Source organism: Chlorocebus sabaeus, chromosome 13 (assembly GCF_047675955.1).
Source record: "Chlorocebus sabaeus isolate Y175 chromosome 13, mChlSab1.0.hap1, whole genome shotgun sequence".
Classification (NCBI taxonomy): Eukaryota; Metazoa; Chordata; class Mammalia; order Primates; family Cercopithecidae; genus Chlorocebus; species Chlorocebus sabaeus.
In genome coordinates, this window is record NC_132916.1 from 12,194,154 (window position 1) to 12,216,095 (window position 21,942).

Consider the following 21,942-nt stretch of genomic DNA (forward strand, 5'->3'; position numbering starts at 1 on the left):
CATGTGAGAATTCTGATTTTTGTGAAATCGTTGTGGCGAAGTGAAGGGTTAGAGGTAAAATACATGCTAATCTTTTGCTGTCTTAAAAGCTCATCTTCTATTTTAAACCACTAAAGGTAGAAACTGGACGTTTTAGTTTGTTCCAACTGGGACAATGAGAGAACAGGACATGATTTTTACCTGCACCGAGGTTGGTTGGTAGGAAAGCAGCCAAGCCCACAATCTTAAATTTGGTTCCCCAGATATTAGACGTGACCTGAGCAAGATAGTTGTGCTGTGGTGGGGGAAGAAAAGAAAAAAGAAGAATCACAATCTATTTCCATATTTTCAATTGATCACTTAGTAAGAATGTTAATAGTTATTACTTAACAAACCACGAGTGTACACTGCAAGAAACACCCATTCTCTACCTCATCTACCATTTCCAAGATCAGAAGCTAACAAGGGCAGTCAGGCAGGCAGCAGTGAGTGGGCGAGCATCGAGCTGGGGGAAAGGTGGGGGTGTGTCCCAGTATGTCCACAGGTGTGTGATTTAAAGAAGCCTAGAAAGGGATCTAACTCTGAATCCATTTTTATCCTGGATATTTCTCCTGAAAACATCGGTTGCATTGATACCAGGATGTCCTGAAACTACCCATCATCTGTTTTCTCATTCAATTAAATTTTTTAAAATTTAAGAAATTATTATGCCCAAGGTATGTACGCAACGGCAAAAATAAAGATGGACAAAATACAGCCCCTTAAGGAGCTTATAACCTGATGGAGGAGATAAAGCTTGTAACGATCTGTGTATAAAGAAGTCACTGAGCAATGTCATAAGGTAGTTCTACACCAGGTGTGTTGGCCCCTCCCAGCTAAGCCAGGGCAGGAGGCCTTCACAGCAGAGGTGGTGGTGAAGTTCCATCTGGAAGCATGGGGCAGAAACAAGGATGAGGAGGTGATGTGGTGACAATCTAGGCAGGCAAAGCCCGGGGCAGGTGAGAATCAGGTGTGGCTACAGCACCTGGAGGGTGAGGGGGCACTGAGGAGCCAGGAGAGAAAGGCAGGCAGGGCTGGATGGTGGGAGCTGTGATAGGAAGTGGGAGGTTCTCTCCCACAGTGACTGCAAGATCAGAACTCGCTGAGGGGCACAGATGAAGCCAGAGCTCCACCTGAGGGCGACTCCTGAGGTAGCAGGTGGCATGTAGGATGTGGAGCAGAGCTCAGGGGCCCATGGTGGCAGTGAGCAGGGCAGGCAGGGGCCCTCCGGGCATAGCCCCCAGGAGGAGGGGAGCGAGGCAGGGCAGCTGCGGGCTCCTACCTGAGTGATGTCTTCAAAAGGAAACTCTCTCCGAGTCAGGCTGGGCGAGCCCACAGAGGGCTTGCGCAGGGGCAACCGCGGGGACCGGGAGAGCTCCTGAGCAGCCCGGGGTAGCTTGGGGGACTTGCGGGCCTCGATGCTGATCCTGGGGAGGCAAGGCCAGGAGGGGTCAGGCACCCGAGGTGGGAATAGTGAGCATGGCCCTGACTCTGGCACTCCTTTCTTTTTCTGGGCAGCCAGCCGGGGTGTTGGGTTCTCACCCTGCAGCCAGTGCCTGAATTTAACAAAGCTCGCCCCTTGCTTTTGCTTTATGAATATGAGAAAAGAATGACAACTTTACATTGAATAATATACATTTTAAAATATATTGAGAAACTGGGTGTGGTGGCACACACCTGCAGTCCCAGCTGCTTGGGAGGCTGAGGCAAGAGGATCGCTTGAGCCCAGGAATTCAAGGTTGCAATGAGCTACAATTACACAACTCCACTTGAGCCTGGGCGACAGAGCAAGATCCCATCCCAAAATATACTGAGTATATACTGAAATGAGATCCAGCGATCCATTTGTAAGGAACTCAAATAATTAACTGTCTTTCATTCTCCGCTGCCTTGGAGCAAGCGTGGAACCCGCCTTCTGCCAGAGGCCTGCACAATCCGTCCTGGGAAAACGGCAGGTGGGACAAGTCATTTCTTACCCTAAGGCCAGTGATCTTTCTAATTTCTTCTGCAACAGTGTGAATTTCAACAAATTTACCTAGCATTTCACCGTCTGCAATATTTAAATCAAATGAGTAAAGTTTTTTGGCTGCCTTCTGATCCCATTGTTGTCTCTCTGCTCCTCAGTCCCTTTATTTATAACATGGAGACATATGTGTTTAATGACAGTCTACCCCAAAGACAGTGTGATTAAAACGAGTATGGTAAGGTTTAAAACAGTCTGTGAAAAAGTGCATTGTCTCATATATACTGGTTTTGAGCTTGATGAGAAACTCTGGGCTCCTGAGGAATGGGGGGATGGCAGATTGAGCTCCCTAAAGCTATGATCTGGGACAATTAGCCTGGCTGCTGTGTGAAGGGTCCAAATGGGGAAAGGACAGCAGGAGGAGGCCCAGCCACAGCAAGATGGCAACCTGAAGAGGACGTTTAAAGGCGAAGGATTTAGTTGCACGCATTAAATGTCCTCTCTGCTTACATAATGGGAAAAAAGCACTTTGGAAATATAGGAAAGGTCATAATGTTACATGCAATTTTAACAAGCTCTGGAACAAAGATGAAAAAAGATATCAATCAGACTGCTAGAGTAACTGGATATCTGCATATTTAAAAAATGAGCATTTACCTCTAATTCATACCAAACACAAAAATTAATCCATAAGCATGAAAGCTAAAACTAGAAAGCTGATAGAAGAGAACTGAAGAAGGGCTCCATGACCTTAGGTAACCAAAGACATCCTGAACAGGACACAGAAAGCACTAACCACAAAAGAAGAATGCCACGTGCTGGACTATATGGCCATACAGATATCTGACAAAGGATTCAAATCTAGAAGAAAGAACGAACTCTTGGTTGGGTGTGGTGGCTCACACCTGTAATCCCAGCACTTAGGGAGGCCGAAGCAGGTGGATCACAAGGTCAGGAGTTTGAGACCATCCTAGCCAATATGGTGAAACTCCATGTCTACTAAAAAATACAAAAATTAGCTGGGTGTGGTGGCACGTGCCTGTAGTCTCAGCTACTCGGGAGGCTGAAGCAGGAGAGTCACTTGAACCCAGGAGATGGAGGTTGCAGTGAGCCGAGATCACGCCACTGTACTCTACCTGGGCGACAGAGCAAGACTCCATCTCAAAAAAAAAAGAATGAGATATTCAGATGCTCCTGTAGTGATTGCTCTAAAGGGAGGGGAGGGTACATAGGAGCTTGGGCCGGGCGCAGTGGCTCAAACCTGTAATCCCAGCACTTTGGGAGGCCGAGGCGGGTGGATCATGAGGTCAGGAGATTGAGACCATCCTGGCTAACATGGTGAAACTTCGTCTCTACTAAAAATACAAAAAATTAGCCGGTTGTGGTGGCACAAGCCTGTAGTCCCAGCTGCTCGGGAGGCTGAGGCAGGAGAATCATTCGAACCAAGGAGGCAGAGGTTGCAGTGAGCCGAGATCATGCCACTGCACGCCAGCCTGGGCGACAGAGCGAGACTCCTTCTCAAAAAAAAAAAAAAAAAAAAAAAAAAAAAAAAAGCCAGATACAAAGAGAATATATTGTTTGACTCAATTTATATGAAGTTCAAGAACAAGCAAAGCTGATTATGGAAGTCAGAGCAGTGATTACTTCTAGGGAGTGGGTATCAAATGGAGGGAGCACAGGTGGACCTTCTGGGATAATGACATGTCCTTTATCTTGAACTTGGGGGAAGACACTGGGATAGCCCTTGTACAACGGGCTAGGTGTTTACGATTTGGACAGATGTGTATCTGTATGTAACTTATACCTTAGCTTTTCATGGCATCAGAAAAAAAAAATCACAGAATTAAAACTAGAAATCTTAGTGAAGAAAAAGGTTCTCCAGTGGATGTGATGTGTTGATGTTTCCCAATTACAGCATTACAGGCATCTATCTATCTATCTATCTATCTATCTATCTATCTATCTATCTATCTCACATCTATATAATCTATATCTAATCTATTTATCTATGTTATATCTATCTTATCTATCTTATATCTATTTATCTATCTTATATCTATCTAATCTATCTTATCTATCTATTTATATCTTCTATCTATCTATATCTATCTATCTATCTATCTATCTATCTATCTATCTATCTATCTAATCTTTTGAGATGGAGTCTCGCTCTATTGCCGGGCTGAAGTGCAGTGACACAATCTTGGCTCTGCAACATCCGCTTCCCGGGTTCAAGTGATTCTTCCGTCTCAGCCTCCCGAGTAGGTGGGACTACAGGCGCCCGCACCATGCTTGGCTAATTTTTGTATTTTTAGTAGAGACGGGGTTTCCCCACGTTGACCAGGATGTTCTCCATCTCTTGACCTCGTGATCCACCCGCCTCGACCTCCCAAAGTGTTGGGATTACAGGCGTGAGCCACTGTGCCCAGCTCTGGCATTACAGGCATCTTATCTGGCATTCTCTTCAACATGTTACATCCACTGGAGAACCTTTTTATTCCTTTTCTCAAACTATAAGAAAAAACATATAAGCCCGGGAACTATGGCCACCCCTCTGCCACCCACCATCATTGCTAACACCTAGAGAAGTTCTGAGGGTGTAGCAAACTTCTACTGGGTGTCTTCGTCTATCCCAAAGGAAAAACAAAACAAAACAAATAGAAGTTGTAATTATTCCAGCTGGAATCTTCTGGAAGAAAAGGCAGGGAGGTGGCTCTTTGACTCTTCTGGTCAGTTTCAGTGGGATTCTGTTGTAGCCACAAACACACATATTCAGAGGCACAAGAAAGGACGATCACCCCGAAGACTGAGATTACCTTGGGAGTTTGGGTGATTTGCTAGCTCTGGAGATTTTGGGAGATTTCTTGGCAGCCCAGTCATCACTCAGTTCAATGTCACTGGAGTCTGAGCAGTTGCAGCTGTCAATCACAGTAGAAATCAAGCTGTTCGCATAGACTTCATCTGGTAAAACACCAACCAGCACATTTCAAGGGAAGTTATATCAATTAGCCCACCAATGATCATTACTATAAACTAAAAGACAGATGGACTCCACAGGCCATCATTTTAGACCTAGAGGTTGAAACAGAAAGAAGCTTAGCATTGTTTTTCTCTTTTAGATTTTCTAAGCAGAAGTAGGCAATTACTCCTACTGTTGTCAAAATGGGCATGGTATTTTAATGTTTCTAGGCATGTACAAAATACACACAGTTTGCCAAAAGCTGAAACCAAAATGGCTGTGCTGTTGTGTTTCACAACACACAGGTGCCCACCTGGGTTCATGTGGACTTTTAGGCAGCCACAGAACCTGGGCTGAGTGAGGGGCTTGCGGACTCATTGATTCACTGAGAACCTGCTTCTGACCTGAGAAGGTCCTTGCTGATGCCAGGCCTGCTTGAATTAGAGTCCTGACAGAGTCAGGTCTGCTCCACTTAGGTCTGGAATGCCAGAAAGTCCCCTGGAATTGCCACTGGTCTCGCGGTGGGGGCCTGGCTCTCCCGCCTGGTAGAGCTGCTTGCCTGCGTGGAGCAAAGGCTAGGAGACCTGGTGGTGGGAACTCTCAGGATGGCTCTGGGTTCTTCTGTGGGTACTCCACATGGGGCCTTCAGGCAGATGGTGAGATGATGTGCAGAGTGGGGTGATGGCAAAACTGTGGGGCAAACTTCCTCCTCGTTGGAATTCCTCTCCTTGGCTGCCCATCCCCACTGTGCTATCACATCCCCTCACCACCCAAATCCCCCCCATCCCCTCCACCACCCCAGGTCTGTCTTCATTGTGAGGACCCCATTCTTCCAGATTACTTTATTTTGCTGATGAAAATCTCATTGCCTCAAGGCTCCAAGTGCCTTGCCAGGTAATAAAAAAGCTGAATCATTCAATCATAATGAAATAATTCACAATGAGTGATTTTACCATCCAAAAGGGCTGTTTATATTTTAAAGGATGAGTTTCTTAATCCAAACCAATCTAGAAGTTTCTGAGCATTTGGAGGTAGCATCTATGAACAGGGGCCCCTCTGGGGCAGAAAAGTTTGGCAAGCTCCTTGGAAAGGAGGCTGGCCCCAGGCTGTGTTGCCCACATTACCCCCTTCTTAAAGCACTCACTGAATCAGGAGGTGCCCCGCCCGGACCCAGCAAAAGCCGTAGTGAAGCCACAGTGGTGTTTGTGTTTAAGCAAATAAAAAGGCTTAATGCATGAACCCTGAGCAGTGTTTTATGATTTAATTTATGAATCACTGGATCAAAGGAATCTCTGTCATGACTCAAGCATGCACGCAAGCCTACAGAACATGCCTGTGTGTGTGACTCGACATGAGGAAACCCAGTAAGACACTACCCACTCAGCTCCTGACTCACTCATCAATGCTAGGATCCCTCAAATACCATGTCCCAGATCACTTCCTCTATCCCTTCACTCATAACTACTATTTTCTTTTTTATAGAGATGGGGTCTCGCTACATCGCCCAGGCTTGTCTTAAACTCCTGAACTCAAGTGATCCTCCTGCCTCAGCCTTCCAAAGTGCTGGGATTAGAAGAGCTGAGCAACTGCATCCGGCCATGACTACTGCTTTATTGTCTGTCTCCCCAACTACTGCAAACTCCATGAGGGAAGGAAAGTCATCTGTCCTGCCTCCTGCTTTAACCGCAGAGACTACCTGAGACTTCATAAATACTTTCTGAAAGAATAAATGATGATTTAAGGGGTGGCAAGAGACAAAGAAAATGGCTTTCTGAAAATATGCCCTGAGCCCTGCTTGTTCAGTGTCGTAATTCCACACGTGCAGGCATTGCCACTCTGACGTCTATCATCAGCACAACTAAAAATTCAGTGCATGACATAAGCTCCACATTTGCGAAGGCTAAGGTGGTGGCTGGGTGTACTTCATACTACTAGAGATTGTGTCATCAGTTTATCATGGGTGTTCTGTAAAAACATCTAAGTTGTAGAAAAATGTAAGCTGGGATTGGTCTTTGAAAACCTAAGGCTTAACTACAATGTCTGGGGCTTTACATCTCAATTCTGTCAGTTTTCAAGAATCCGCTAATTTCTTCTGGGTTGAAGGCTTTTTGGGTTTTTTGGGGAGACGGAGTCTCGCTGTCGCCTAGGCTGGAGTGCAATGCAGTGACATTATCTCGGCTCACCACAACCTCCGCCTCCTGGGTTCAAGCGATTCTCTTGCCTCAGCCTCCTGAGTAGCTGGGACTACCACCACAGCTGGCTAATTTTTTGTTATTTATTTGATTGAGACGGAGTCATTAATTAATTAATTAATTTATTGAGACGGAGTCTTGCTCTGTCACCCAGGCTGGAGTGCAGTGGTGCAATCTCAGCTCACTGCAGCCTCCACCTCCCGGGTTCAAGTGATTCTCCTGCCTCAGCCTCCCAAGTAGCTGGGACTATAGGTACCTGCCACCACACCTGGCTAATTTTTGCATTTTTAGTAGAGACAAGGTTTTACCATGTTGGCCAGGCTGGTCTTGAACTCCTGACCTCAGGTGATTCGCCTACCTTGGCCTCCCAAAGTGTTGGGATTACAGGCATATGCCACCGCACCTGGCCATTTTTTTGTATTTTAGTAGAGACAGGGTTTCACCGTGTTGCCCAGGCTGGTCTTGAACTACTGAGCTCAGGCAATCCTCCTGCCTTGGCCTCCCAAAGTGCTGGGATTATAGGTGTGAGCCACTGTGCCTGGCTTCCTGAATTTTTTATATATATATATTTTTGTTTTGTTTTGTTTTTGAGATGGAGTCTCACTGTGTCACCCAGGCTGGAGTGCAGTGGCACGATCTCCGCTCACTGCAAGCTCCGCCCCCCCGGTTCATGCCATTCACCTGCCTCAGCCTCCTGAGCAGCTGGGACTACAGGTGCCTGCCACCTCGCCCGGCTAATTTTTTGTATTTTTAGTAGAGACGGGTTTTCACCGTGTTAGCCAGGCTGGTCTCGATCTCCTGACCTCGTAATCCACCCGCCTCGGCCTCCCAAAGTGCTGGGATTATAGGCGTGAGCCACCGCGCCCGGCCAATTACATATATTTTTAAAATAAAATCTTGAAAAATGGTTTTAATGGCTTTTTAAATATACACTCTAAATCTGCTCAGGCCACCATAACAAAATACCACAGACTTGGGTGGCTCCAATAATGGAAATTGTCTCCTTACACTCTGGAGGCTGAAAGACCCAGGCTAGGGTGCCGGCATGGTTGGATTCTGGGGAAGGCTCTCTTCCTGGCTTGCAGGTGGCCTCTCCTCAGTGTATGTGCTTGAAGAAAGAGCTCTCTTTCCTTGGTTTTTTTTTTTTTTGAGACGGAGTTTCACTCTGTCACCCAGGCTGGAGTGCAGTGGCGCGATCTCGGCTCACAGCAAGCTCCACCTCCCGGGTTCACGCCATTCTCCTGTCTCTGCCTCCCAAGTAGCTGGGACTACAGGCACCCGCCACCACATCTGGCTAATCTTTTGTATTTTTAGTAGAGACGGTGTTTCACCGTGTTAGCCAGGATGGTCTCCATCTCCTGACCTTGCGATTTGGCCTCCCAAAGCGCTGGATCACAGGCATTAATCTTGTCTTCTTATAAGGCCAATCGCCCTATCAGATTAGGACCTCACCCTTAAGATCTCATTTAATTTCATCTCCCCCCTGTAAGTCCTATCTCCAAATACAGTCACATTTGGAGTTAGGACTTCCCAATATGAATTTTGGGGGTGATGTGGGGGCACAATTCAGTCCATGGGATTCTACTCCTGGCCACTCTCAGATTCATGTTCTTCTCCCATGCAAAATATATTCATTCTATTCCCAAAGCCCCCAAAGTCTTAACTTATTTCAGTATCAACTCTAAAAGTCCAGAGTCTCATTTAAATTGTCACCTAAATCCAGTATGGGTGAGACCTGAGGTACAATTCATCCTGAAGCAAACCTGCTCTCCAGCTGTGAACCTGTGAAACCACAGAAGTTACATGCTTCCAAAATACAATGGTGGGATAGGCATAGGATAGACATTCCCATTCCAAAAAGGAGACACTGGAAGTATAAAAGTGGTGACAGGTTCCAAGCAAATCCAAAATCTTGCAAAGAAAATTCCATTGAATTTTGAGGCTTGAGTGGAGTCCTCTTTGGTTTGATATCCTGTCCTCCAGGTCTACTGGGGTGTCAGCATCACCCTCATTGCTCTGGTAGGGATCCTGCCCCCATGGCTCTGCCCGCAAGGCTCTGTGCAAAGGCCATCTGGCCTGCTGAAACTGAAGAGGTGGACCTAATGATCTCTGAATCACTTTCAGAGTTATTTTTCCCTCTTCTTGAAGAATAATGCATGTTAGTGGCCAAACACCTCCATCATTCCAGCTGGTCAAAGCTAAGAAGTCCAACAGCCTTCCTCCTTCGTTTCATCCTGTTTCCATCCACTACAGTTCAAACTGGCAGTGTCTCTGCTCATATAATTTCGTAAGCGCTTTATTAAATGACAGTCCAGCCATAACTTTGGTATTTTCTTCAAAATGTATTTAATACCTTTTTTTTTTTGCAATATGAATAGCCTAAATATTTTCTAAATCTAAATCTTCATATTTTATCTTAACAATTCCTTCTTCCATTCATCTCTCTCCTTTTGCATTTTACTATAAGCCATCAGGAGGAACCAAACTGCTCTTTCAACACTTTGCTTAGAAATCTCTTCAGTTACATATCCAATTTAATCACTTGCAAGTTCTACCTTCCACGAAACACTGGAACAGTTTACTCAAATCCTTTGCTGCTTTATAACAAGGATCACCTTTCCTCCAATTTTCAGTATGTTCCTCATTTCCAACTGAGACTTCACCGGAATTGCTCTTAACTTCCGTATTTCTAGCATCCACCTCAAAACTCTTCCAGCCTCTATCCATTACCCAGTTCCAAAGCTTCTTCTACATGTTTAGAGATTTGTTACAGCAATACCCATTTCTTAGAACCAAAATCTGTATTAGTCGGGGTTCTCCAGAAAAACAAAACCAGTATTATGCGTGTGTGTACACACGAGCGCGCATGCACACACACTAAATAACGGGTCCAGTCAATTATGGAGGCTGAGCAGCCCCAAGGTTAGGGTGACAACGCCTGTTTCCTGGTGAAGGCTTTGCCCCGGCCTGCAGACAGCCGCCTTCTCACTGTGTCCTATGTCCTCTCCTTGGTGCACGTGCGTGGTGAGAGGTCTCTTTCTCCTTCTCTTCTTTAAGGCCAGTAACTAAATCAGATTAGGACCCACGCATATGAATTCCTTTAATCTTAATCTCCCCTAAATGTCATCCTACCCTCACATTGGGGATCTGGACTTCAATATATGAATTTTAGGGCAACACAAGTCAGTCCATAGCAAGCTCTGGCTAAAGATTCCTTTAGAAAATGTGTGCCAGGTGCAATAGCATGTCTGTAAATCTCAGCACTGTGGTGAGCCAAGGCAGGACTTCACTTCTTGAGATCAGAAGTTTGAGACCAGCCTGGGAAACACAGTGAGACCTTATCTCTACAAAAAACAGAATTAGACAAGTGTGATGGTGTGTGCCTATTATAGTCTCAGGAGGTTGAGGTGTGAGGATCACTTGAATCCAGAGGTTTACAGTGCACTACGATCATACCACTGCACTCCAGTCTGGGTGACAGAGTAAGACCCCATCTCTTTTTAAAGAAAACTGGTGGGGGTGGTGGAGGGAAGCAGCCGGGCATGGTGGCTCACACCTATGATCCCGGCACTACGGGAGGCGAGCGCTGGAGAATCTTGAATCCAGGAGGCTGAGACCAGCCTGGGCAACACATGGAGCCCCCATCTCCACAAAAATAAAAAAAATTAGCCAGGTGTGGTGGTGCATACCTGCGATCCTAGCTACCTAGAGGCTGAAGTGGGAGGGCTGCTTGAGCCTAGGAGTTCAAGGCTGCAATGAGCCATGATTGTACCACTGCACTCCAGCCTGGGAGACACTGTGAGACCTTGTCTGAAAAAAAAAAAAAAAAATTACTGGGACTCATGGTATCTGGTATAAAAATACACACTGGTAATTTTGAGGGACATATCTGCCAAGTCACCTGACAGTGGATCACAAACTTTAGTGCATAAAAATCACCTGGGAAACCCATTAAGTCGCATGTTTGTAGGCCCCACCACAGCCCTAATGAATCGTAATCTAAGGGTAAGCCTAGGAACGTGTATTTAAATAAGTATCCCAGGTGATTTGCATGGAGGTGGTGGTGCATGGAACACATTTTGAGAAATGATGATATGGCAGCCTCAATGAGTTAATCAGTTTTTAACGATAAGAAATTCCTGGACAGGCACGGTGGTTCATGCCTGTAATAGGTCCTAGCACTTTGGGAAGCCAAGGCGGAGGACTGCTCGAACCCAGGAGTTTATCGGCCTGGGCAACATGGTAAAACCCTGTCTCTACAAAAAATACAAAAATTAGCAAGTGTGGTGCACACCTGTAGCCCCAGCTGCCCAGGAGGCTGAGGTGGGAGGATCGCTTGAACCTGGGAGGGTCAAGGCTGCAGCGAGCTGTGATGGCACTACTGCGCTGCAGCCTGGGCATCAGAGCAAGACCCTGTCCCTCCATCCCCCAATAAAAAGAAAAAAGAAATTCCTGTTTTCTCAATGTCAGGGATTCTTTTCCTCCTCTGAAATAGTTTGTATATGCCATTCAAGTAGCAATTAGTCATATTGTGCCTTGTGACATATCCTCTATTTTTGTCATCAGGTATTTAAATCTTGACTTTTTAAACTTTTCAAGTGCTTACATTGTCTTATCACCTAAAAGGGTTTAGAAACTCCTTAAAAGCAGAGATGACCTGGTATTACTTAATAATAGCAGGAGACTCAAGTATCCCACACAAGGTAGGCACTGACTAAATATCTGTCAATGTGCTTTGTTTTATAGCTTTTAACTCTTTTAATTATAAAAATACAACATCTTATTCCCTCAAAGGATTGTGCGCAAATGAGTGGGTCTGTGTTTGATACAAGCTGATAAACATGAACAGGAAGGAAGAGCAGGCATTTGGGGTAGTCGGGTCAGGTTCAAGCAAGCCTAGTCCTTGGGTACTCCACAGCACAGCCTCCTGTCCTCTTCTTCAGTGAGGAATTTATGCACACATGAGGAAATAAGCTCTTCACCTAAGTTACTGTCAACATTTAATCTCAATACAGATTTTATAAAATTGCACCCAGGGGAGTAACCTCAGAGGTGCTGACATCAGCGAGAACACCTGCTGCAAACCTGGGCTCAGGGCCTGTCCCACGGCCCCCACCCCAGTCATCTCTAACCATTGGTGGCCCTTCTCCTTTTCCCTGAAACCATGTTTCCGTCCCACGTGAACATGCGCTTCTCTCTCTCCTGTTTTTCCCACTGTGCCTTCCTTCCTCCTGAATCTGTCCTCTCCCTCCTTTCAGTCTGCTTCCCTACCAGCCCCAATTCTGCTGGTCGCTTTCTTTGTTCCTGGTACTAGCCTGTCACATGAGTCAAAAGACAGAAAAAACGGACTCATATCTAATATTGACAAGCAGTATTGCTGTTTTGCAGGGGTAGTAGAGTGGCACTGCTGATGCTGAACAAATGAAGGCTGGCAGGCAGAGGTGGGGCAACTGTGTACAGCACTGAGTACAGGCTGAGAGTGAACAAGCCCACCACACTGTGACTTGGGGTGACTGGTCAGGCCACATGTCATGCTAGCTCCAGGCCGTAATGAGAGGCAGGGACCAGACTAATGGGCAGGAGAGTAAACTGGAGCGAGGAAGTGGCGAGCGGAAGCATGAACTAATGAAAACAAATCCAAATTCACTGGGGGCACAAAGACGACTCAGTTCTCTCCCCCCAGGGCCCACAGGATTCAGTAGGGCAGAGTCTGGAGCACAACGACTAAGTGTGCTGCTCATTCTGCCATAGGTGATGGGCAACGTTTCACAGGAGGTGGCAGACTGAGACGGCAGTGACTGATGGGTGCACGGACACTAGCCTAGCACCAAGTGGCACAAAAAAAGAACGCAGTCCCTTCCCTCTGAAGCTTACAATCGAGGATCCCAGAGAGGTGTGCAGGGAGCATGTTGAATACATTAACTGAGCAAAGAAAATCACCACAGGGAAAGGTTTTTAGAAGAAAAGGGTGTTTCATACCAACATCTTTATGGATGAGCAAAAAATTGTCATTAGTAATCAGGTAAAAAGCAGTTAACAGTAGACTAGGGAGGGGCAGGAGGCTGGAGGTTTGATTTTAATTTTATCATCCACTCTGCGAGGGCAGGGACTGTATCTTGTTATTATTTTCAAGTTGTCTGAATATTACATGAAGACACTGGATGAACACTCAGTAACTGTGAAGAGGAAACCCTCGCTCCCAGGAGGCCTGTGCCAGCTTCCCCTTGCCTGACAGCCAATGGTTCCTCTATCCACAGCCCAGCTATCCACTGCCCACGAAATATGATTTAAAACCTGTCAAAAAGTACATTTAGAGAACAGTTCATTTCAGTGGAATTCTTCAACGAAGTTCCACACCAGCCACCACAGGCTCACGTTTCATTAGCACGCATTCTCTTTGTATGGGGTGTAAGGCGTAACAACCCATGACCACAGCAGAACAAAGTCCCAGTCCCTCGGGCAAGGGACCCACCTGGTTTGCTATCCGTCCGCGGGTCCATGATGACAAACTCCGGCCGCAGCTTGCTGACGCGCCGCCCTTTGAGGATGGGCACAAGCCCGCCCAGGTACTCCAGGTAGAGCGTGTAGCACGGGCCGCCCACCTCTGGGTCGTCCTCTGTGCGCTTCATGGTGCAGTGTAGCCGCTCGTTGCCGGCGGATGGGTAGCTGACAAAGTCTCTCATGTTGTTCGGATCTGGAATTGGGGGCTGCAGGACACAGGAAGAAAAGGAAGAACTGGGACTCCAGAGAGGCAGAGAGAGAGGGAAAGAGAGTGAGCATGGGGGCAGGTCAACTAAAAACACCACTGTTCCAGAAAGAGCACAGGCTGGGAGCCTGGGGAGAGGCTAACTATGTGGTGTAGAACAGTGATTTGCAATGGTAGGAGCATGTGAGAATCTCCTGGGAGCTTTTAAAACACATCTAAACCAGGATCCCATATCAGACAATGAAATCAGGATCCATAGGGGCAGGCTTGGGCACCTGTATTTTCCAATGCTATATAATACACCAGCGTTGAGATCTGCTCATGTAGAATCAATAGTGTAAGGCAACTTGGAAAAACAAAAACAAAAACAAAAACCAACAGATTCTAAAACTTTGATGTTTCAGGAAAAAAGTAACCAACAAATGGGTCTGCTACTTAGAAGAAGAGAGAGACAGTACAAAAGAGAACCACTTGGGAAAACCCAAGGTTAGGGGGACCCACACTTAAACAGCAACTGGCAGATGCATTCTACATGCTACCTTCTAGAGTTCCCACTGGTATGAAAGGTGGCTGATGCCGAGTGCTGGCTGGCGTGGCTCTCCTCAGCACAGTGCCGAGAGCTGGCCCTAGAACCGGGGTGGGTGTGATCCTGACTGTTCCCCTAACTAGCTAGGGAGCAAGTTACTTAACTTCTCCTAACTTGTTTCCTGCTTCCTTAAATGAGAATAACGGCAGCATCTGTCAGGAAGTCAGGACTGAACAAGACAGATTTCTAAAAATTAACTGGTGTAATGCTTAGTATATAGGAAATGCTGAATAATGGTCACTCCTTCGATCATCAGAGGGACACAGAAGTCAAGCTAGGAATACCAGCTTTGCCATGAGAAAGATAATAGCCACCACACAGGGCAAATCTCTCACGGACATGGACCATGATGCTTGGACAGACTGCAGACCTGGCAGCACATGACAGGATCCTGGACAGCTGCACATGGCCCCATGTGCTCACTCTGGTACCCTCACCTGTCTCTGCCCTGGCTCTGTGGGGAGCCCGCACAGGTGAGGGAGGAGGAAGAGGGAGGGGTAGAGGGCTTTACCTTGATGGTGGGGATGAAGGCAGTGGAGAGGTAGGAGCAGAGGCGGGGGGGCAGGGTCAGCTTGCTGACGTCCTTGTCCTCACGCAAGGTGCTGGCGATGGCCTGCTGGCACAGCAGCTGCAGGCTGGACACCCGGTGCTCCACACGCACCACGTACAGGGCTGGTCCTGATGCCATCAACAGCCTCGAGTCCCGGTGACCCCAGCAGATAGAGATGATGGGGCGCTGGCAGGAAGTAAAGGGAAGACAAATGCTTAAGCTTTTGCTCTTGTGGGAAGCAAAAAGGGATAATGCATACTTGTCTCGAGCAAAATAAAATAAGCTGTTTTGAGAATACTGGTTTTAAAAGCACAGTAGAGAATGTTAGACACTATATTATGAAAATTCAGTATATTTATTGAAAATTGGCTAGAGGGCTGGGTGTGGTGGCATGAGGCTGTCATCTCAGCATTTTAGAAGGCCAAGGTGGGAAGATCACATGAGGCCAGGCTGAAAGACCAGCCTGGGCAATATAGCGAGATTCTCATCTCAAAAATAAAACAAAATAAAATAAAAGCAATTAGGTCCCCAGGCCAGAGCATTAAAGCACTGTAATAATTCTATAAAGTTCATTTAACTGTATTATATTTCATTTAATTTGGGGTCACGAAACCCAACTGAGCTCTGGGTAGTAAGATTTCTACTAGTAGGGCAATCACCTTGTGGGGCAGTAACTCATATTCCTTACTGAAGGGCTGGTTATCTGGATTCCCAAATTACCCAGGGGTGGGTCCCATGGCTTGGGGAGGTAGTGATGAGGTAGACCAGAAGGCCCTTCCCTTCTGTCCAGAGTCAAATCAACAATGGACTTGGGCTTACTAGCTGTGTACCTGGGGGCTACTCCATAACCCCTAGAAGCCTCCCCCTTTTCTCATGAGTCCAGTGGGGACCCTGTGAGGATTACAGGAGGTGATGAAGTCACAGCCCTTCTGGGGCCATCACAGGTTATAACCCACAGTCACTGCATTTTCAGCCTTCCTTGGCACTGACAGTGTAGGGAAAGAAAGCTCTCTGGAAAGGTGACTGAGGAGAACACGGTTCCTGCGGGAGCTTTGCTAGGGTAATGGCCATCATTATCTTAGGCCAAAATGCAAATATGCAAGTTAGAAAATTCTTATAATAATAATAAAAAAAAAAATCCAAAGCTCAGGGTGCCATCTAGCCAAGGGAAAAAGAAAGGTGAAGGGTTGTGACGGAGAAGCAGCAAGAGATTTGTTCATTCCGATCCAGACAGATGGAGCGCTGATGATCATTCATCTTCCCTTTCTACCACAGGAGGCCAAGCAGCCGCAGGGTGGGGTGATGGCCACAGCCCCCAGGGGAGGGCCGTGTTTGTTGGCCAAGGGGCTTCCGGGACACTTCAGGATGTTTCTACTTATGAGATGATTCCACACGGGGGGTAGGCTCCACACAAGGGGCCTATTAACTTCACAAAAATACATAATCACTGCTGAAGACAGGGCAAACCAACACACAAAAAATGTACAGAAAAGTTTCTCTGGTATCATCAACCCCCAAAAGTACAGGTTAGGACAGAGGCTCTATTAGTACCAAAATCATGCTTAATCTTAAAGATACGCTGCTGTCCCTTTACCCTTGAGCCCCCTAAGACAATATTCGTAACTTAGAGCTCAAGTCACAAAAAAAAGGTTTTATTTTTGTTTTTAACTTTTAGGTTCTGGGGTACACAAGCAGGTTATGTAGGTAAACTGTGTGTCACAGGGATCTGGTGTACAGGTAATTTCGTCACCTGGATAATAAGCATAGTACCCGATAGGTATTTTTTCTGATCTTCTCCCTCCTCCTGCTCTCCACCCTCAAGTTGTTCCCCTTCCAGTATCCATGTGTTGTTATTTAGCTCCCACTTAGAAGTGAGAATATATGGTATTTGGTTTTTTTGTTCCTGTGTTAGTTTGCTAAGGATAGTGGCTTCCAGCTCTATCCATGTTCCTGTAAAGGACAAGATCTTGTTCTTTTTTATGGCTGCATAGTATTCCATGGTGTTTATGTATCACATTTTCTTTATCCAGTCTACTGCTGATGGGCATTTAGGTTGATTCCATGTCTTTGCTATTGTGAATAGTGCTGCAGTGAACATATGCATGTACAGGTCTTTATGACAGAACAAATATTCCTTTGGGTATATACCCAGTAATGGGATTGCTGGGTCGAATGGTAGTTCTCAATTCTTTGAGGAACTGCCACACTGTTTTCTACAATGGCCGAACTAATTTACACTCCCACTAGCAGTGTAGAAGTGTTTCCTTTTCTTTGCAACTGTGCCAACATCTATTATTCTTTGATTTTTCAATAATGGCCACTCTGACTAGTGTGAGATAGTATCTCATTGTGGTTTTGATTTGCATTTCTCTAATGGTTTGTGATGTTGAGCATTTTTCATATGCTTGTTGGCTGCATGTATGTCTTCTTTTGAAAATGATTTGTTCATGTCCTCTGCCCACTTTTTAATGAGGTTGTTTGGAAAAACAGTTTTCAATGAGCATAACCTGATTGGCTGCAGAAACATCAGACACTTCTTCCCTCTAATTTCCCATTCCTCTTTAGTCCAGCTATCTGAAAGGCAGACACTCTGGATTTATCCTCTGCCCTCCTCCCTCCTAGTTCTGCTTTTCATAGTAACTATCTCTGTATAACAGCTGATGACATATTTTATATAAAATTATCATAAGTATGTGTCTCTTATATCTTTGTACCAAGAACTTAAATCACTCACACAGACCTTCAACTAGATGAAAATCAGCTCTGTTACCTTTATATATATAATTACCACCCATCATGACAAAAACAACCTTGTCTGTAGAACTACATTCCAACAGTAAGCACATCAAATGCTTACAAACCTGAATTCACTGCATCCGCTCTACTCTCCCACATGAATAACATTATTCTCATCTAACATATGAGGTAAGAGAGGCTAAGGGAGGCTAGGTACATCACAGCAATAAATGGTGGAAGAGCTGTGATTCTCATCCCTCCCCAACTCCACCGCTGGTCCTTATCTTACTACATGGTGCTGGCTCTCTGAAGTGCCAGCATATTGATACCACAGCCTAAAGAATGTGTAATACCCCACTGAAAAATTTAACTATCTGTCAATCACATACAAAATAATGAGCCCCAAATGGCCCCTTAGTCCATTTGGTCAAGGCTACTTTACTCAGAAATAAACCAAACATTGTCTATAGAAAAGGCAAATAGACAAGAAGAGAAACAGGCTGTTTACACAGCAAATAAATGATCTGCTGGGTTCATCACAGCAGAAAAGAGCCCACAGGTAATTAGCCAGGTAGCATTGTTAGATAACAGGGACCACAGTCGCTGGCACATCTGGAAGGTGAGGGAGGACAGAGTGACTCCAAACCAGGTAGCACATTAGCTCGGATGACTTAGAATTCTCAGCCAAGTAGGAGTGCGAAGACTCGCAAGATTAAAGGATGGAACGCTAGAACCTGGGAGAAAAAGGACTGAAATTATTTAGCCTGGAGAAGTGATGCCTGCAGGGTCTCAAAGGAATCATTATTATCTGGGGCAATGTTACCAGGAAATTCCCTCTTCTAAGAATGGGACAAGAATACCAGCACAGGAATTTCTATTAAATTAATTAGGGTGCAGCACTCATTTACTTGCCCAAGTCAGTGAAAACTTACTCTGGAGGAGGGCGGGGCGGAGATGCACTGATTTAATTTAATTTAGTTTGTGTAGTATACCATGTAAGATGATAAAGCAGCAAAATAGATGCTGGTATCTTTGCCATAATAATTTTTAAAGCTGTGCTAGAAAAATGGGGAAGGAGTGACAGATAACGCGAACTGCCCCTCTTGTCTGAAGACTCTGAGTCCTCACTGACCTGGGGAAATGAATGCCTGTGATTACTGTTTGGTCAGAGGTCAGGTAGCAGGGTATGACTTCTCAGGACCCCTGTAAGTTCACAGAAAGTCCCTAACAGGTCATCTTACTTTTTAAAAGTCACATTTCTGCTGGTGTTAACTTTTTCCCTGGCTGTTTACTGGTATTTCAGCCTATAAAGCCCTTGCTACAAATGTTCTGTAGTTTTCACAAGAACAAGAGTCAAATGGCGCTAACTGCACATGGCCACAGACACGGGGCGGGGCGTTCACTAATGCTAGTCCTAATTTCACTGCCTCACAATCATCGATTTCCATCACTCTGTCCTCTAGGTTCACGGGTGATGGCAGAACATGAACACACTGTCTGCAGGCCCACAGACCTCACCCATGCTGAGTATATCTCCTCCCTAGGAACTTCCACCTACTGGGCTGAGCTGCAGCACAACAGCATAGCTCTTCAAAGCTCCCAGATTTATGTTTTGTTTGAACAGCTGCTGTCTGCTAGGGAAAAACTCAGTTGTAAGTTTGTGGTCTTAATCTCTTTCTCAAATCCCATAAAATGACTATTTTTAGAACTGATGGCTAGAACTGTGAAGCAGATGACATTCAAATCTTAATTTGCATAGGAAGGTTCACATATTTTGCACGTCTAAATCCAAGGCAAAAGTGCAAGAAACGGAGTTGTATTTCAGGGAGCGTGAGTCTGGTGGAATAGGGAGAACACTTGCTCAGCTGGAGAGGATGCACTCTAGGCCACAGTGCTGGAGGCGAGTGGCCCCTGGAGGGGCAGTCTTCTCCTCTAGCTTCTCCCCCTCAATGCTGAGGCTGAGTCCTGGAAAGGAAAAGGGGCGGGCGGGCTCTGCCTCACCTCCCACCATGGAGTGTGGCAATCGAGGCCTGGTGCCAATTCCTTACTTGGCCACCTCTCCTCTTGCTACTACACAAGACATGCCATGTGTCCAGCCAATCATTTTTTTAATCTACTGAGCTGTTAGTCATTAAATATTTGCTAAATGTATACAAATGGACAGATACATGCTAGTTAAAAGGGGACTGACAATGAATCAAATACATTCTCTGCCCTTGTGGAGTTTAATCCTGGCGTCGCAGGGAGAGAGATACATACAGGTTAAGTATCCATAATCTGAAAATATAAAATCCAAAATGCTCCAAAATCTGACTTTTGGAGTGCCAACAAGATGCTCAAAGGAAATACTCATTGGACTATTTCAAATGTTCATATTTGGGATGCTCACCTGATACAATGCAAATATTCTGAAATTTTAAAAAAATCTGAAATCCAAACCAATTCTGGTCCTAAGCATTTCAGATAAGGAGTACTCGACCTGTATCTTAGTATCTGTGACAGGAACTGCCTGAGAATGTGAGGTAGTGAAATTCCATGAAGTAAAAACAGTGTTGAAAGAGGGCCAGAGCAGGGGCAAGGGGGTCTTTTTGAAGAGAGGAAGCAGGGAGGCTGCCCTGGAGGTGGTTTGAGCAGAAGCCTGGCTGAGAGGAGGAATCTATTTAATTGGAATTGAAAGCTTCCTCACTATATTACTATTTTTGTATATAGCAGTGAGTTGGATAGAGTCTTCTGAAACTGTAAAAGGAACAAAAACCAACTCCACTGGTCCTGGACAGGGAAAACCAGGCAGGGCAAGCGCAAGGTTTCTGGATGACTGAGGGAGGTCTTGGGCTGAGGACTGGCTACCCAGCCACCGAGGAGGCAGATTCCTGGGACAGTCAGAGGTTCTTCAGCCTCCCTCTCCACCCTTTGTTTTCTGTAGCTCTCCTTAAGAAGGATGGGGGATCTGTCTTGAAGGAAATGCACCTAGTAGGATGAAATGTTTTATGATTGTACAAACATGTGCAAAATAGTTCACTTTAAAACAGATGAAGGACCAGGTACAGTGGCTCACGCCTATAATCCCGGCACTTTGGGAGGCTGAGGCAGGAGGATTGCTTGAGGCAAGGAATTCAAGACCAGCTTGGGCAACACAGCAAGACCCTGTCTCTACAAAACAATTTTTCAAAATTAGCTGGGTGTAGTGGTGCACACCTGTAGTCCTAGCTACTTGGGAGACTGAGGCAGGAGGATCGTTTGAGCCCAGGAGGTTGAGGCTACAGTGAGCTACGATCATGCCACTGCACTCCAGCCTGGGAGACAGTGAGACTCTGTTTATAACAAATTTTAAAAAGTCCAGGCGTTATGGCTCATGCCTGTAATCCCAGCACTTTGGGAGGCTGAGGCAGGAGGATTATTTGAGATCAGGAGTTTGAGACCAGCCTGACCAACTGGTCATGGTAAAACGTCGTCTCTACTAAAAATACAAGAAAATTAGCTGGGCGTGGTGGCACACGCCTGTAGTCCCAGCTACTCGGAAGGCTGAGGCAGGAGAATTACTTGAACCTGGGAGGCAGAGGTTGCAGTGAGCCGAGATCGCGCCACTGCACTCCAGCCCGGGCAATAAGAGTGAAACTCTGTGTAAAAACAAATAAACAAACAAAAAAACAGAATAAGTTGGTGATCGGTCACCATCAAACTACGTTGGTTGGAGCCACAGACAATTTTAAATACAAAGTTATAATCATTTGGCCACCAACTAAATTGTAGTAATAAAAGCTAATTCAACACTCAACCAAATTTCAGTTTTAAAAGAACACAACCATCCTTGTATTTTGTAAGCAGACAACACCCATGGAAGACTTTCTCATCTACTTACAAGACAAAATGGGAAAAGCACAACGGGGGCTACTTTAGGAGAATAGGCAGAGTTAATCCTAAGTGAAAGAAAGCAAGTCTATTTTTACTATAGGATTCGCCTCCAAGAGTACAGAAGTCCATGATCACACATGCAATCTCTTATTTGATTTTTAAATTCCCATACCCATCTTTTTCCAACTTCTCCTCTCTTAATTTTTTACCCAATATCTTACATCAACAACTGAACCTTACAGAATATAGGGTGACCTCTCCACTGGCCTTCAATGCCAGAAGTCCATAAAACAAAACAAAAACCTGGGCCTAAATTATTGAAGCCTACAAACTTCAGTCAGTAGTGCTAACTCTAAAAACCTGTTACATTTTCAGATATG

At 45.6% G+C, this 21,942-nt stretch overlaps 1 protein-coding gene across 2 annotated transcripts in view; it reads right to left on the minus strand.

Annotated features, from left to right (window-relative positions):
- TULP4 (TUB like protein 4) overlaps positions 1–21,942 on the minus strand; it is a 277,080-nt gene that overhangs the window by 16,796 nt on the left and 238,342 nt on the right. For both annotated transcript variants that reach the window (XM_073022299.1, XM_038001150.2), the window contains exons 8-12: positions 14,936–15,160; positions 13,605–13,839; positions 4,798–4,942; positions 1,301–1,445; positions 181–274 (exon numbers count right to left, since the gene is read on the minus strand). In XM_073022299.1, the coding sequence (XP_072878400.1) occupies positions 181–274; positions 1,301–1,445; positions 4,798–4,942; positions 13,605–13,839; positions 14,936–15,160 (844 nt within the window). The remainder of the gene's footprint in view (positions 1–180; positions 275–1,300; positions 1,446–4,797; positions 4,943–13,604; positions 13,840–14,935; positions 15,161–21,942) is intronic.